General features: G+C 40.5%; 1 protein-coding gene across 3 annotated transcripts in view; it reads right to left on the bottom strand.

Moving 5' to 3' along the window:
• CARD14 (caspase recruitment domain family member 14) overlaps positions 1–18,870 on the bottom strand; it is a 159,233-nt gene that overhangs the window by 77,418 nt on the left and 62,945 nt on the right. For all 3 annotated transcript variants that reach the window (XM_073608188.1, XM_073608192.1, XM_073608191.1), the window contains exons 4-6: positions 13,918–14,055; positions 9,444–9,769; positions 3,846–4,004 (exon numbers count right to left, since the gene is read on the bottom strand). In XM_073608188.1, the coding sequence (XP_073464289.1) occupies positions 3,846–4,004; positions 9,444–9,769; positions 13,918–14,055 (623 nt within the window). The remainder of the gene's footprint in view (positions 1–3,845; positions 4,005–9,443; positions 9,770–13,917; positions 14,056–18,870) is intronic.

Raw genomic sequence — 18,870 nt, 5'->3', positions numbered from 1 at the left:
AATTATGGGCTCCCCTGGATCGAACAATCCTTTTTTAATCTATTTTATCATCTGTAAGGCCCCTTTCACACGATCGGACCGTTCAGATCCGCCTGTCAGTTTTGACGGCGGACCTGAACGGGCGCTCCATGTTAGTCTATGGAGCGTCGGATGTCAGCGGAGACATGTCCGCTGACATCCGACCCGGTCCGATCCGCTAAAAGCAGACGGATGGCTCTACCTCCAGGTCCGTCGCTGGCGGATCGGATCGGGTGAAATCTGATGAAAACGGACATGCTGTCCGTTTTCATCCGATCCCTCCATAGGCGGCAGCGGCGCGTGACAAGCCCCTCCCCGCTCAGTGAGCAGAGAGGGACCTGTCATCAACGGACTGATCTCCCGCTGAGCCGGCGGACCGAGGCGGGCTCCGTAGAAACGGAGTCCGCCTCGTGTGAAAGGGGCCTAATACATCTTTAAATTCCTTTTTTTTTATCATACCTTTTATCATAGAAATAATTGCACTACTTCCACATATCTGAAAGGTTAAACATAGGAACTTGGAAGTAATAAAGTGTAACACGGGCAGTGTTGAGGATGGAGTAAGGAAGGGTTAAACCCTTGTCGGATTTTTTTTTTTTGCAATCTGTATCCCATTGCAAAGATTTCCCTTCACTTCCGGTCCCATAGCCAAACAGGAAGTGAGAGGAAATCACAGCAAATTAAGGTAATTAATTGGGGACCCCCAGGTCACCTTAAAGCGGAGCTCCGCCAAAATTTTTTTTTTAAAAGTCAGCAGCTACAAATACTGCAGCTGCTGACTTTTAAAACATGGACACTTGCGAGTCGCGCAGCGCAATACGGCTGGTCCCTGCTGTCTCTGGGACCCGTGTGTTTCCCAGCAGACAGCGGGGGGGAACAGGAAGTGGCGTAAATAACCGCAGATTCTGCGGCTATCTACGCCGGAAGTGGGTGCAGATACCTGTAATATACAGGTATCTGCACCCCCCTCCCCCCTGAAAGGTGCCAACTGTGACACCGGAGGGGGGGAGGAATCCGATGAGTGGAAGTTCCACTTTTGGGTGGAACTCCACTTTAACTAGTGTCCCCATTGGAAGATTTCCCCTTTTCAGGGGACAACCCAAAATTTGGGATTTTCTTTTACTTTCACTTTCAATGATAATGGTAAACAAGACAAATAAAGAGTGGGAATCTCCGCAACAGGGGCACAGACTGCAATAAAAACTGACAGGTGTTCTAATCCCTCTCCACTCTATCCAAAACCATCAGTACAGAACTGACAGAAACCAGTGGGACCCAGGTACACCCACCTACTGTCTGGAGAAGTCTGGCCAGTAGGGATGAGCCAAACACCCCCCCGGTTTGTTTCGCATCCAGAACATGCGAACAGGCAAAACATTTGTTTGAACACGTGAACACCGTTAAAGTCTATGGGACACGAACATGAATAAACAAAAGTGCTCATTTTAAAGGCTTATATGCAAGTTATTGTCATAAAAAGTGTTTGGGGACCTGGGTCCTGCCCCAGGGGACATGGATCAATGCAAAAAGAAGTTTTAAAAACGGCTGTTTTTTCGGGAGCAGTGATTTTAATAATGCTTAAAGTGAAACAATAAAAGTGTAATATCCCTTTAAATTTCGTACCTGGGGGGTGTCTATAGTATACCTGTAAAGGGGCACATGTTTCCCGTGTTTAGAATAGTCTGACAGCAAAATGACATTTCTAAAGGAAAAAAAGTAATTTAAAACTACTATCGCTACTATCACTACTACCTGGGGGTGTCTATAGTATACCTGTAAAGGGGCGCATGTTTCCCGTGTTTAGAACAGTCTGACAGCAAGATGGCATTTCTAAACGAAAAAAAGTCATTTAAAACTACTATCGCTACTATCACTACTAACTACTATAAAACTACTATCGCTACTATCACTACTAACTACTATAAAACTACTATCGCTACTATCACTACTAACTACTATAAAACTACTATCGCTACTATCACTACTAACTACTATAAAACTACTATCGCTAGCGATTAATAAAGGACTTGTCAAAAACCGTCTCTTGTGTTTTTTAACCTTTTTGACACTTTTTTTGTGAAATGGTAGGGGTACATTTGTACCCCATTACCAGTTCACACGGGGGGGCGGGATCTGGGGGTCCCCTTGTTGAGGCCCTTCTCCCCATCAACATGGGGACAAGGTGCTTTGGGGAGCTACCCCAAAGCACCCTCCCAATGTTGAGGACATGTGGCCTGGTACGGTTCAGGAGGGGGGGGGGCGCTCTCTCGTCCCCCCTCTTTTCCTGTGGCCTGCCAGGTTGCGTGCTCAGATAAGGGTCTGGTATGGATTTTGAGGGGGACCCCCACGCCATTTTTTAAAAATTTTGGCGCAGGGTTCCCCTTAATATCCATACTAGACCTGAAGGGCCTAGTATGGAATTTAGGGGGACCCCACGCATTTTTTTTTTTATTTTGGTTCGGGGTTCCCCTGTGGGGGAATCCCATGCCGTTTTTATCAATGAGCGTCTATGTATTGCCGGACCGACAATTCATTATAGCTGGCGCTAGCGATAGTAGCGATAGTAGTTTTACATGACTTTTTTTCCTTTAGAAATGTCATTTTGCTGTCAGACTGTTCTAAACACGGGAAACATGCGCCCTTTACAGGCATACTATAGACACCCTCCAGGTATGAAATTTAAAGGAATATTACACTTTTATTGTTTCACTTTAGGCATTATTAAAATCACTGCTCCCGAAAAAAACGGCCATTTTTAAAACTTTTTTTGCATTGATACATGTCCCCTGGGGCAGGACCCAGGTCCTCAAACACTTTTTATGACAATACCATGCATATAAGCCTTTAAAATTAGCACTTTTGATTTCTTCCATAGACTTTTATAGGGTGTTCCGCAGCTTTCGAATTTGCCATGAACACCCCAAATTGTTCGCTGTTCGGCGAACAGCTTATGTTCGAGTCGAACTCATGTTCGATCCGAACATAAAGCCCATCCCTACTGGCCAGAAGTGGTCCTCAAATTCCTTCAAAAACTGTGTGCAAATGTACCTAGAGGAATTGATGCTGGTTTGAAGGCAAAGTGTGGTCACGTTAATTTTGATTTGGATTTCTCCTTTGTTCACTTACTTTCCATTTTGTTAATTGATAAAACATAAACTATAACGCTTCTTTTTCTGAAAGCATTCTTAGTTTACAGCATTTTTCAGACATGCCTAAAACTTTTGCATAGTAGTGTGTATTTACTGTTTATTATTCATAGAAATTGATAATCTAAATGCAGTGACCCATAGTCATAGTGACCCATGGTAATTTTTACTATGTTTGTTAAATAAACTTCCCATCATTCAGGCTGCGTTCACACTTTTCCAGTGTGGTGAATTGAATTAAGGGATCCTATTAAAATAAATGGCCTGGAAATGCACCAAAAAAAAAAAAAAGAAATACGCTATTTTTGATAACACTGCTCATCAAAACACATGGTAGTGCATTACTGTGCTTTGCGGTGCATTGCAATACATGTGCATTGGAGCTGTATTGCCCTAGTGTATTGGGGTGCCATTCAAAATTAATGGAACTGCAACATGCTTATGCACATAATGTGTGCAGTGGAAAAGTGTGTAAATACTAGCTAAATTGCGCTGTTTATGAAGTGGTTCATTTAGGCTGAATAACCTTTGGCCTGTGGTGATTCAACACAATGGTGTGCATCACTGCCAAATCATCCGAGTATCCTTCAAGAGATGGGAGTATCTTGCACAATTCAATTCAATACAATTCAAGATATTTGGAAGGTACAAGTAAATGATGACCATCATTCCATCACTTACCGGTTGGGTTTCTCCTGCCAGATCCAGCCTTTCTTTCAGCTTCCTGTTTTCCTTTTTCAGGGCTAGAATCTCTTCTTCACAATTGCCATGATTACTCCAGTTCTGAGCCACTTGTAGTTCCATTCTAAGTCTATGAAGATCCTCTTTAACAGCATATAACTGTAAAGGCCACAGGGAAAATTAACACAGCAATCTGAGATGAGAGGAACACCAACATTTTAGGCAAAACATATATTCTATTCATCAAGGCCGGGACAAGGGGTGGGCAGGAGGGGTGGCTGCTTCTTCTAGGAGGGGAATTTTTTTTGGGGGGTGCTAAGAGTGGAGTGGTGATTTAGGGGGATTTGTTTTGGGAGGGGGGATAGGGGGGAGGAGATTTGTGCTAGGAGGGTGATTGAGGGGGTATTTTTGCTGGGAGGGGATGATTTGGAGTGGGGTGAGAAAATATGTACTAGGAGGGGAAACTCTAGGGGTATAGGATTTTTGCTGGGAGGGGATGATTTTTTTGGGGTAGGGGGCATTTGAGCTGGGGAATTTTGGGGGGGCAAAGATTTGTGCCAAGGGGTATATTAGCAGGGGGCGGATTTATGCTTAGGGGCAAGCATGCAGATTAGTTCTCAGTTTTTTTGTGGGGGGATTTTGGCTGACACATAATGCTCATACATCTTGGGGGGGGGGTGTTAATGGGGCAGTTTGGCATGTTCGCCCTGGGCTCTGAATGACCTTGTCCCGGCATTGCTTTTCATAATTCATACATATCTATGCTCATTTCGGAAACAGACTATCACTTCAACAGGAATAATATATATAATATTACACGTTTGATGGTTCCTCAAATTGTCACCCTTAGAAAAAATTAATGGTACAAAATCACAGATCATTCAAAGATATTGGTGCTCAACTCAGGGTCAGATGTCCATCATGGAGCCTATAGCGACAAAACCTTGGCGCCCAAAGCATCATTCTTTTGCTAAGGTCACCTTTAGTACATGTAATGTTTTCTTGGTTTCTTGGTTCTAACCTGGCTTAGAATTCTATGACTAAGCCCCCTTGGGCAGGGCAAAATGCGTTAGGGGAGGCGTGGTCAATGGAGTAGCGCTGGCTGAGGCCGCCTAACACTTTGCACAAGTTAGGTTGGTAGAGCGGCATTCTGGATGCTTGATATCGTTACCGCTGGATGAGTTTGTTTGGATGCCAGCATCCCCACATCTGAGAACCAGGAGGAGAGAGCCTTTCAAGCTTTTTTCAGGTCACAGTGTGGAAATCAGGGTAAGAGATGAAGAGTATTTCTACTAATTGGAAAACAAGTGCCCAATGCAATTAGTGTCTGCTTCTTTACCGTAACCAGCTACAGGCAAAGGCCTGCTGTGTGAATGGTAAATACAGCCCTGTGGCGCTTATCTCATTTTTAAAGCAGAATTAAATCTTTAAAAAAAAAACACTGAGCGGTAGCATTTTATGACAGAGGAGACCCTACTTGTCATAAACCAGTTTCCCTGCCTATCAAACTTTATGTGCATTGAGCTGCACATGTGCAGATCAGTGTACATTTATGGCACGGTTCTGTGCCATAAATGCAGACAGACATGGCTCCCTTATGCATGCACAGGAGTGATGTCATTGTGGCCCAGTCAACCAATCGGCTGAAAAGTCGGATCCCAGAAGGAAGGAGATTGCTTGCCAGGTAAGTGTGCCATAATGTGTCAATATGCTGTGCATACTAGCATGCTATGACGATAAGCTCCTGGGGGCCCATATTTAAAAAAAAAAATATGGAGGTTTAATTCCGCTATAAAACCCAAATTTACTTTCAGCTAAAAACGTTTCAGGTGCAACATTACCAAGGGTGTGCAAAAGTCTAGAAAGCAGCCACAACCTGAGTAGAAAAGCCTGCTCCTTGCCAACATCCAGTGGCCTGCTTTCACACACCTGCAAATGGGGCTGTTACTGATTACAAGCTGAAGACCCCATGGGGTTAGCTGTGGACAGAAGTCTTGTTGAAAGCAATTAGAAGCTGACAGCTCCTGTAACTAAACCCGCCCACTCACATGTTGTCGCTCATGGAGTGAATACTTGCAAATGATTAGTCCTGGAGGCAAACAGGTAATCGCTGCATTTGCAAGTGTGAATGGGGCCTAATAGTTTTCCAGCTCATAGGAAACCAAACTGCAACATTTTGGGTGTTACAAAATAAACATCTAACTGAATGTTATACGCAGCATCATTATTGTCCTAAAATTAGCAACAATAATTTATTGGGTGGAGTCTGATAAACATTTATGAGGAATACAAACCCTTTTGGTATGTTAATAGAATGCTTATTTATGCAGATCTTTATATCACACTTAATTATGCCTATACATTTTATAGATTTTAAAGGATCTATTTATAAAACTTTTTTTTTGCAGGAATGTTTCTAAGAGATTACTTCCTGTATCATCAGCATCTAGTGGCCAAAACGCAGTGCATTTTCTCAGCGACGTATTTCAGAAAGCTATACTGCATTTTGACCACTAGATGGAGCTGCCAATACAGGCATTAATTTCTTAAATAAAATATAGAGACATTTCATGCAGCTTTCACAAATTCTTCTGTATGTGCACCCATTTTTTTGGATAGATTGCAGAAGAATTCGATCTTCTGTCAGGTTTTTACTGCTATTTAGGAGATTTCCCCTCATTGACAATTATTTTTTTAAACAGGAAGTTGAGAAAAATCAGCTACAAGGACATATACAATAAAAAAAAAAAAGCTCACAGGGTTTTAGCCTTCCTTTACAAAAAATATTTTTGTCTCTTTAGCTATTGGAGACAGTTCCTGTCAGTAAAATAGTAGCTCTCATTCCCGGTTCACATTGGTGCGATGCGGGAAACCCTGCGATTCAGTGCCAGTCCCGGCATCGCACCTAAATCGCACACTGGCACCCATGCGATCCGATTCCAGTGCAGACCAAAAAGAGGGTCCTGCACCATTTTGGTGCAAATGCAATGCAATTTCAGCCATACAGTTTGTGATCTACACAGCGGTGCGAATTACATGCGATGCCTGTGATTGCACAAGTGTGAACCCAGGCTAACGGTGCACCAGGTAGCAGTCAAAATCCATCAGGGATTCTAATTCTTGACCCACTCTATCCAAAAAAATTAAAACATGTTTTGGCTAAACATACAAATAAAGTCTGAATTAACATCTGTAGAATGTATAGGCATTTATAAGTGTGATGCATACATCTGAATAAATAAGCATTCTATTAACAAGCTCTTCTTACTCATCACCTTTTATCAGACTCTGCCTAGTAAATAATTGTTGTATCGTGAGATAAACATGAAGGCTGCAATGGATAAAAAGCTTATCATTTCTTGCTTCAACCCTTTGAATCTTTCACCCTGAATTAGTATGCAGATAATAACTTCTGATATTTGTCAGACTTTCCTTTAATAATGGCAATTTCTCAGACTTTAAACCTGATCATGACCAGAGGTCACTGAAGTCTTGCCTAGATTCCCAGACAAAATCTTGACAGATGAAAAAACTCTATGGGGTCTATTTACAATAAATTTGCTGTGCCAATGTCTCAAGCATTTGCACAGCCGTCATTAATATTCCCTGTAAACTGTGTAATAAGCTTGTTTCCTATGATGGTCATCTCCATCTAGTGGCCATATGGCAGTATTTTCCTGATTAAGGTATTTCAAGAAAATACAGCATTATGGCCACTAGATGGAGATGATGATCATAGGGGGAAAAATAGCCAATTGTGACAGCTGTGCAAATGCTTGAAATATTCCCACAAAATGTTTTAATTATAAAAAGATTCCTTTGACTAATATGCTTGCAAATTATTTTTACATTTTTTTAAGGGGCTTTCAGTTGGTGAAAAGCAAAAAAAAAGAAGCTGATTATAGAAAAAAAAAGATAAAAAAAAAAAATGCATTTGATCTTTTTCTTTGTTTTTGTTTTTTTTTTGTTTTGTTTTTTTATACATAATGAGTCTAACTATGGTATATTGGACTGGCAAGGCAGAGTGAAGAACCCCCCATTTAGATCTTCAAAAGACCTACAATAAGTGATAGTCTGATGGTGATAGCTAAACCCTACCTATTTAGACCTGCAATCACAGCACCTGTCAGAGCTTTTGTGGCTCTGAGATTTCATGTAGCTCCTAGTTCAGTCGACAAGAGTTACTTAAAGCAGTGTTCCGGCAAAAAAAATAAAAATAAAAGCCAGCAGCTACACATACTGCAGCCGCTGGCTTTTAATATTAGGACACTTACCTGTCCTGGAGTCCCACAATGTCGGCACCGCAGCTGATGTTTCAATCGGCTGTTGAGTGCTGCCGCCGCCATTGCGGGTAAGGGAACCCAGCTGTGTGGCCTTACGGCTTCATGTCGGGAACCCTACTGCGCATGCAAGAGGCCCCGTTCCTCTCTCCTACTGGTCCGGCGACAGGGAGAGGAGGAGGGAGGAGGAGATGCCCCGCGGTGGTATTCTGGGCCGCGGCCAGACTCCCGGAAGTGGGAACAGGATACCTGTGTAAGACAGGTATCCTGTCCCCCCTCCCCCCAAAAGGTGCCAATTGTGGGAGGAATCAGATAAACAGAAGTTCCACTTTTGGGTGGAACTCTGCTTAAGGAAGAAGCACTTTGGCCACTAGACAGAGATGACAACCATAAGGAAGTAAACTTATTAGTCTGTTTACAGCAGGGATATGCAATTAGTGGACCTAAAGCTGTTGCAAAACTACAAGTCCCATCATGCCTCTGCCTCTGGGTGTCATGGTTGTGGCTGTCAGAGTCTTGCTATGCCTCATGGGAGTTGTAGTTCAGCAACAGCTGGAGGTCCACTAATTGCATATCCCTGGTTTACAGGGATTGTTTAGAAGACTTCAATGTATGCTGTCATAATGTGTCTGAACGGGTAGCTGGTAGTTATATAAGGCTCAGCAAATAAAAACTTTGTCTTATTGGAAGATGGATTGGGGACAGTGGAAGAAGGGGAGGATCAGAGAAAACAGGATCAAACAGCCTTTTTTACACAATGCGATGTATTAACCCCTTAAGTTCCACAGTGAGTATAACAAGCATGATTTACTGCATATACACACTGATTTTACTGTTGTGGGTTTAGTAACACTTTAAACTTCTTAAAGTTTATCTTTAAATTCACCAAATATAATCCAGGCGCATCAAAACAAAAGGTGCACAACATCTTCCAGTTTAACTAGAAAACTTCCAGTTTAACTAGTTTCCAGCCTAACTAGAAAAGCCTGTCACCTGCCAGCATGCTCTGGAGAAGGACTCAGCTCTGGGTGGAGAACCGGTAAACTATTTGCAATGGTCTGACGTGCCCTGCTGGGTCAAATCCAAAGGCAGAGGGGAGGGGCAGACTGAAGCTCCTCCCTTATTACTAAGCTAACTGAACATCCACATGACAAAGTGAAAATGGTCTCATTTAGTAAATCAATCCTGATATTTTTTGCCTTTTTTTATCTATAGCATAATATAGGGATCCACAGAGCTTTGAATACAACAATAAACCATCAAATACATAAATGTAAGAATATATTATTGTTATTATTATTATTCTATTGGTTCTAACCTGTTCTTGCAGGTCACTGTTCCTACTTTGTACTGCGTCCTTTTCCTGCAGGGCATGAGAGTATCTCATAGAGAGTTCATACTGTTCATCTTTTAGTTTGCTCAGCATCTGACTCTGGGCATCCAACTCTCTGTGAATTCTTTGGTTTTCATACTCCATGATGCGAACGCACTCTCCTTCCTCTTCAAGCTGCTGCTGCTTTTCACGCATTTTGTGCAAGTGGTGCCCCAATGATTTCTTCACCTGTTTCTCCTGCATCAACTCTTCCTGCATTTTGCTCAATGTGTTCATCAGAAATATACTCAGTGAACGACTGTCTATAAGTTCTGCATTAAAAAAAAAAGTGGGTGAAAGATTGAACTAAATGAAAGGTATCCAGTGCATAGATTCTTTTCTCTTACCATACACTATAAATACACCATTGTGGCCATGCTGTATTGATGGAGAAAACACGTGATGAGTCTGAGTGGGGAGATGAGTAGTATTATGAGACTGATGTGGTGTAGATCATTGATTGCTTTCCATTTTTTTTGATAATAAAAAAAACAGTGGAAAATCAGAAACTGCTGCTCTGCAAAATTGGACTTTAACCACTTCAGCTCCAGGAGGTTTACCCCCTTCATGACCGGGCCATTTTTTGCGATACGGCACTGTGTTATTTTAACTGACAATCGCGCATGCATGCGACGCTGTACGCAAATAAAATGTAGAGCTTGTTTTGGTGGTATTTGATCACCTCTGTGGTTTTTATTTTTTTGCGGTATAAACAAAAAAGACCGACAATTTTGAAAAAAAAAAACCAATATTTTTTACTTTCTGCTATAAAACACATCCAATAAAAAAATGTAGAAAATCTAATTTCTTTATTAATTTAGGCCAATATGTATTCTGCTACATATTTTTGGTAAAAAAAATCCCACTAAGCGTATATTGGTTGGTCTGCGCAAAAGTTATAGCGTCTACAAACTATGAGATTTTTTTTGGTTTATTTATTTTTTTACTAGTAATGGTGACAATCAGCGACTTGTAACAGGACTACGAAATTGAGACGGACAAAACGGACACCTAACTGACAGTTTTGACACTTTTTGGGGACCAATGACACTAATACAGTGATCAGTGCTAAAAAATATGCAAGCATATCACTGTACTGATGACACTGGCAGGGAAGGAGTTATCATCAGGGGCGATGGGTTAAATGTGTTCCTAGGCAGTGCTTACTAACTGTGGGGGAGTGGCTTTGAATGGGGGAAGGTAAAGATCCGTATTCCTGCTTAGCAGAAACACAGGATTAGTACATTCCCCCCTCACAGAACGGCGGTTGCCTTGTTTACATAGGCAGACTGCTGTTCTGCTTGTCTCCCGAATGATCAGCGGGTTCCAGTAGACATCACCTCCGCCGGACATGCTGATTGGCTCCCGCTGTGTCCAATCACAGTGGGAGCGGGTCACCATTGGCGCGCACGCGTCCCAGACCCAGAAGTATCAGATCACATACTAGGTACGTGATCTGGCACAGAGCGGCTGCCCTGCCGCAGTATATGTGTGTGGGGTGGATCGCAAGCGGTTAAAGGTTGTGGCAGTGCAGTGCCCTGCCAGGGTGTAAAAAGAGTTGTTGACTCAGAATTCTCATCCAGGCAAGATGAGAGGCTCCAGGTGGATTTTGTCATTTAGAAGAAACTGGCTTTTCAGTTTCCACACAGTTTAGTAAAAATTATTTTGGGACTTGGAGCCCAGAGTTCTTGTGGCGATCTTGGTGGCATGAAATCCCTGATTCTTTGACTGGATTTTGTGGGTACCCAGCACACTGATTGTGCAGGTGAGTGCTTGGTTTTTTGGAGGAATCTGGACTAGGGTTCTGGGCAGACAGAGGAGGTCTCTGCCCAGAAGTACAGATGGGGCAGCCAAGTGTATGGCTCAAGCCTTTGGGAGACGTACAGGGTGGTACTGTGTCATGTTCTGTAGGACCAGACTAAAGGCCAGGAGGCTTAACATTGTTTGTTTTTTGGATGGAAGAAAGCTGCTGAAAACGCCTGCGAGGAAAATTGATTAGTTTTGCTTTTTTGAATTGTCTTCTAATAAAAACGGGACCCTAAAAAGAATTCTGCAAGTGGCTATGCCGGCGCTACCTCTTGAAGCTAGTTCTCACAGGGTACATTATGAGACGAGTCAAACTATTATAAAAGCTCCAATTTATTACATCTTATTAAAAAATTTGTACAAAATTCCATAAAAACCTATAAAAGGTAAAAATATATAGACGCCACTCAGAACCAGGACTGGATCCCTGCCAAATTTATTCAATCTTCAATTCATTTAGTTTCTGTTTTTTTCCTCCCCATCTGCCCTACCTAGCCAACAGGCTTTAGTTGTGTTTCACACTTTTAACCACTTACCGACCACCTGCCCGCAAAGTACCACGGGGGAGCAGCAGCTGTAGACAAAGCGACATACCCATACGTCGCTCCCTACGTCTGGGTTTAGGACTATCGCAGTCCCATTATGAGTCGCTGATCGCAATCATTAGTAGTATTAAAAATAAAAGTTCCAATATATACAGTATATCATAGTTTGTAGGTGCTAAAATTTCACACAAACCAATCAATATACATCTATTGGGACTTTTTTAAAATCAAAAACAAAATGATGTATGAAGAAATTCGATTTTTTTTTTTTTATTGGATGTGTTTTATAGCAGAAAAAAAATTATATATATATATATATATATATATATATATATATATATATATATATATATATATATATATATATATATATATACACTTTTTTTTTATGTATTTTTTTGTTTATATTGCAAAAAATAAAAAACTCAGCGGTGATCAAATACTACCAAAAGAAAGCTCTAATTATGTGAAAAAAGGTTACACATTTTGTTTGGGCATAGAGTTTCATGACCGCACAATTACCAGTTTAAGTAGCGCAGTGCTGAATAGTAAAAAATGACCTGGTCATGAAGGTGGGGTAAAATCTTCCAGAGCTCAAGTGGTTAATATGGGTTGGGGATCCATCTAAGGGGTTTTTCAAATCGGCCCCTGTAGGACTAATGAATGATGTGTACCATCTTCCTACACGTGTGCCTTCTGTGCAACAAAGCTAACACAATGTGAGGGAGTATATCTGTGTATGTCTATAAATACATACTTACATGTGTGTGTAAAATGCTTATTTAAAAATACAATACTTGTAAGGCAGACTAGTCAAAAAAATGTATATAGTTTTAGAAAATGGGGAATATTTAGAGGCATTTTATTTATTTTTATTTATTTATTGCTGTCTTTGTACCCATTGATTACATTTCCTATCACTCCTGTTCAAGTGACTAGCTGTCATCAGAAATAAAAAAGGGAACCCAGCCCAGCCAGCAGGGACACAGCAATAAATGACAGTGGTTCTGACCCTTTGGCTTTCTATTCAAAAAGATAAAATATTCTATCTAAAACATCTATCTACCATGTTATTTTGATTGACTGGGGGTTATGGAATTGTATTATATTTATTTACAGCATTTGTACATTAATTAATATTCCTTTTAGCACTTGTGTTTGGAGTTTACTACCCAGCAGGGTTATCTAATAGAACTTTATTTGGTGAAATTAATTATTGGTGGAATATCCATTACTTACTAAATATTAGTTTAGAGTTTTTATATTCAATTTTTATTTTATATTAGAGTTTTTTTTAACATATTCACAAGCAAGCGCCACATTATAGTTATAAATGATCTATCGTGTTACTGTATGTTCACTCTTAAGCTGGCCATACACTAGTAGAATTATTGATAAAAAAACGTTCTTATGAACATTCATACAAAAATTCTCATCAGTACATTTGATGACTTAACAAATAATGTTCGAAAGTACTTTAAAAAACATTTGTTTTTAACATTCGATTTTGGAGCGAATGGACTTTCCGAACAAAAAACACATTCTCTGTTAGAAATTTGTTAATTTGATAAAAAATTTTCATCCAGCTCCTTTGAACTTTATCATTGCAGTCAAAAACAAACATTGATTTGACCACATAACGAAAAACGAATGAACGTTCTTACAAACTTTCCTAACAAATTCTACTAGTATTTGGCCAGTTTTACAATAGGTTAACTTTATTGACTGTACAATGTGGTTAAATAAGCAAAAATACATCACAAATCTGTTCTGTTATAAAGGAAAAAAATGGCATGTTTTTCTATTGTGTTGAGGTTACATATTGATGATATTAGTCTACAGTTAGGATAGATGAGTAGACAAGATAGGTAGATGTATAGATAGATACTGTTTTTGCAGATCTTTTATATCATACACAAAAACCTGTACACTGCCTGTTCAGCCCTTGAAGGATATGTAAAAGGAAGTAGCAGTTCTAACTGGACTTCGTAACTACATCAACTACGAGCAGTTGCGCCCAAACACCCATTAGGTGACACCCATGGATAGAGAGATGTATTTTCTCTTACTGCTGAAGCTATTTGGATCCATAGATGGCTCCTTTCCTGTGATAAGGGTATACATTTCTTGATTTGCCAGTATCAAGCTATCCAAGAAAGCAATGGCTCCATTTTTTCCTCTTGTTCGAAGTATGTCCAAAAGGTGCCCTTAAATGCAAAGTGAGAAGTTAATGACAAAGTACAATTGTGTAAAGAGTAAAAAAAAAAAAAATTAAGCTCCCCCCCTGGTGGCCCAAATGTGTAAGTCCTCAGAGTCCTATAGCATGTGCTGTTGGGTATTTCTGGTGCTGGAACAACTATTCTACATTTTGGGTTTAAACTTATCCAGTTGAATAGTCTAGCCCTAAATTGAACCTGTGCTTTTCCCATATTGGCCAAAATAACAGAGCCACTTTAATCCTGGTCTATGCAACAGCTGGCAGTGGATCATTAACACATTGGAAGCAAGGATAAGAAGCCCTGTGTAAGCTCCAAGTCTTGGCATCATGCTTACGCCGAGCTGAAAACTCTCTGCCTGTTCAATGTGACAGCACTGGGTGACTGAGTGGCCAATTACTAAGCAAGACTTTAGACACCTTTTATTCTAAGTCATCTGGAATATAATTAGCTGATTGAAACTGTTGAAACCGTTAGGAATTGAGGCTGGCTTCATACTGTTGCAAATTGGATGCGGGTTTCCGGGACTCCTGCTGTAAGCCACTGCGTGTTCTAGTGTGAACCCAGCCTAAAGCAAAATTCATTCTAATGTATTCTACATTATCAATTTTAGTTTTATTTATTTATTATTTTTTTAAATTTAAGTTGAGTTCAATAAGAACAGCAAAAACTTTATTTGTTACAAGTCCTGTAGAGAAAGCAGTACAAGATTTTGCAGACAAAAATCATTCCAAGCACCCATACATACGAGCACTAGAATGGTGTGAGAATAAGAAAATTGGTACCTTTTGGAATGGATTAAGTAGCTTTATTCGTATTTGTGTGCCTGCATTTTCGTGTCTTTTTAGGACATTTTTTGTTGTGCATTTTAACATAAAATGTGTTTTTGTTGATGGTAAAATAAAGTCTAGGTTGCTAGAAAGTGGGGGCTTGTTGCCATCCACCAAAACACATGAAAATGCATGTGTGACATTTATGTGTGCCTTTTTTTTTTATGCGCTCCCATTGAAGTCTATGGGGCCAGAAACACACACTATGCTGCATCAAATGAAGCACCTTTTTCCCAATCGCACTGCATCAGGAGGCATAGGTTTGACAGGGCCTCATAAAAAATAATGGGATTCCTCCTGTTGTATTAAAAAAATACTATTATAAATGCTGCACTGTGTAATCAAATCAAAATAATAGAAAATGTTGCTTTGTAAGGCCTTGTTCACACTTGCTGTGGTCTCTGAAGAGCGATCTGCAATCTGATTGCTCTTCAGAGAGCATTTGAAAGGTGGTAAGGAGACATTGTATTGCTTCCTCAGTACCTGATTTAACCCCTTGAACCTTGCATTAGCTCACTGCAAACATGTGCATTGCATGTGGTTGACAAGCACTTGCAGAGTGGCCCAATTCACTTGAATGAGTTGAGCTCAGTGGGCGCTATGCCTGCCAAAAGTGACGGGAGGTATAATTCCTGCTGTGATCCACAAAGCAATGCGTCACAGCTGTGAAATTTGTACACTCCCAGCCACAGCCTTTGCAGCTAAAAGCGGAGTAGTTGAGGGCTGTAAAAATACTGAACTACCTGTGCCTGATCCCGCAAGCATTTGCACCAATTTTACCAACATTACTGACATGTGCAACTTCAGGAAGTTCTTATTACCGCCACTTTAAAAACCTATTGCTATGGCAGTGAAGTCTTACTGTTGCTTCCCAGAGTCGGAAAACTTTGCAGGTAGTTTAGAGCAGCTCTGAGCTGGCATACAGAGGTACTCCAGTACTGCGATTGGGACATGTCTGTGCTGAGAAACTGTCATCTATGTGTAATAATAATAATTTTTCAGCACAAATCATATTATGCAATAACATAAGTCATTCACAAATGATTCACAAGCTTTAGCGCAAATTGTCGTCATTGGTATTTTAACACTAAATACCGTTGTTATGGCAGCAGATAGCTGCCATAACCCCGGTATTTTCAACAATGGCGAGCGGCTGGCTTTTAGATAAAAGTGGTCTCTGTGGCAGATTTGCCGCAAGATCACTTTTAGCGGGAGAGGGAACCCCCCTCCCCCACACCGCGTTCCGGTCTTCTCCGCCTCTTACCGGAGCCGTCAGTAGCAGTGGAGACAATTGTGTCCTTTCTCCTCTGAGACATGGAGCCGAGTGAGGGAAAGATGGCTCCCGCTCAGCTCAATAACATTGAATGGTGGAAGGAATGTCAAACGTCACTTCCGCCCAATGGTCTTACAGGGAAAATGTATTTATTTTTGCAAAAAAAGTGACATTTCATTTTTTTTTAATTGCATTTTAGTGTAAATGTTAGATCTGAGGTCTTTTTGACCCCATTTAAGACGTTCTGTCATGCTTTCTTTCTATTACACCTACCTTTGTAAGGTATCACCACAATTGTTAGAGTGAGAGCAATAATTCTAGCACTAGACCTCCTCTGTAACTCTAGACATGCAACCTGTAGACATTTTTAAATGTCGCCTATGGAGATTTTTAAGGGTCGAAGTTTGTCGCCATTCCATGAGCGGGCGCAATTTTGAAGCGTGATATGTTGGGTATCAATTTAGTTGGCGTAACATTATCTTTCACGATATAAAAAAAAAAAAATTTGGCTAACTTTACTGTTGTCTTATTTTTAAATAAGTGGATAGCTGTGCTAGATTGGTATGTGTCCAAGTCAGCTTCCTACGATGCTCACATTATGTTCTCTGTAACGTGATTGTTAATGTTGGCTATGTTCTATTCTAAATGTACTCCTTATGAAAAGCCCCTGTGAAAAGGACTCTTCACAGATCCTGAAACGTGTATATCAGGAGACAACCATTTACAACCAGCTTGTGCTATTATTTTAATCTATTGTATGGTGATGTATGTGCCAACTTTTTAATCTGTCAATAAATACATTTGTAATTAATATATGTATTAGTTGCCGTTAAAGTCCCCACACGTACATTGGGGGTACCTCCACTTTTGGTAGCTATATTTAGGATGCTGGCAACAACCTGGGTTTGCTTGGATGGGATCTTCAATTTCCATATTGAATAGGGTAGCAAATACCCAACCCCCTTCCTCCATCCAACTTAACCCATTATATGATACTACTCCCAGTTTCATTAATTGAAAATTAGAGAAAAGGCACTATATGTTTAAATAAAGAGATTCTTGTTCATATTTTATGTGGAAAATTATATATATTTAATAGGCATTGATTTTGGGATTATCAGAGCAAGGCCTTTTGAGTCAAGTTTTGGGGACAGGAATGGGAGGCCTTTATGGCAGGCTATCACAGGGACCACAACAAAAAAAGAATGGTTACAGTCTGAGCTTTCCTCTCTCTTTTCTCAGTTAGGGAAGATGGTGGAAAAGAAGGCGGCCTGTTTTTGGCATATGGAAAGTTTTGATAGATACATCAGAGAGGATATCAATCCCTTAAGGTTGAAGATACAAATTTTCCCACTCCTGGAGGAGGTAGATGCTGCCTTCAGAAGTGGGAAAATAATCTACAAAATTGTACAAAAACCATGGTGAAACTCCTAAATGAGGAATATCGCAGACGGATTAATGTCATTGACAAAGATATTGATCCGATATATACTAAACTACAGCCATTTAAGACTATATCCAACTTTAAGGAACATGAAGAAAGGATAAAAAAACATTTAGACATATTCACTCAGGACACACTAGCCACCAAAGAGAAAAAGTTCTGGAGGGATAAAAGAGCCTTCCAGGATGGAAAAGACTACAGATGGCATCAGGGAAATAGACCAGTCCCTCAAAGGAATAGACAAACAAACCAAATGTATAATGAAAAGGTTCTAATTCTTCATTTAATCCCTCCACTTCATCTTCTTTTACACAGAATCCACAAAGGAACATATCCCTTAAAACAAAACGTTCACGATCAGGTGATGACACAATGAACAAGAAGCGTACAACTGAATCCACACCTGAGCAACAACACTCCACTTCCTACTCTTGGAACTATGACTAAGTCGGGTAAAGGTAAATCACGTGGTGTGTCCACAATTCACCCTTTGGGGCTTCCTGGTGATGGCTCATCTATATCTTCGCACATGGGTGTACTACACACACAAAACACTCCATCAGTCCCTTCCACTATGGATGGTGCTTTTTTTATTACTACACCCAGAGCAAATTCAAGACACTTAGAAACACAAAAACACACGGGGAAAACACTCAACAATTCGGATGTACTCAACATTATTAATTTATCCAACTACCACTTATCGGCAGAACAGGAGGCACTACTGTGTAAGGGCCTCAACTTCTGCCCTGACTCTGATGTTGATACATTCAAATTGATTAAGGACTTACAACTCTTCGCTAGAAGACTTCTATTCAAAAGCCTATACTCTAAAAATAATACACCTAAGGCACCTGACACTTCCCAAACGGATGAGGCACTGGATGACCTTCTGAGCTTCTTAGAAGAATCAGACCCAACTGACCTTATCGACATGATCAACACTGAAACCCTCCTACAGGAACATGTTGACACACAAACAGACTCTGCACCTAAGAGCATTACACTAAAAACAAAATCTGATAAATTTTCCCCTCTGTCCGGTAACCCCAATCTTGCTGCCTTTGTAAACTTTACTACTGCTGACTGTAGAAAAAGCTCAAAACGTGCAACAGCAGATAATCTAACCAAAAGGGAAAAGACTGCCCTTCAGTTACTTAAAGATCAACACTCACGATTAAACCGGCAGACAAAGGAGGTAACATTGTGATCATGTCAAACAATCAGTACAGGTCTATGTGTAGAACAGTGCCTGGTAC

This window comes from Aquarana catesbeiana, linkage group LG12 (assembly GCF_042186555.1).
Source record: "Aquarana catesbeiana isolate 2022-GZ linkage group LG12, ASM4218655v1, whole genome shotgun sequence".
In the NCBI taxonomy this organism is placed as follows: Eukaryota; Metazoa; Chordata; class Amphibia; order Anura; family Ranidae; genus Aquarana; species Aquarana catesbeiana.
This window is presented reverse-complemented; position numbering and strand designations above follow the sequence as displayed.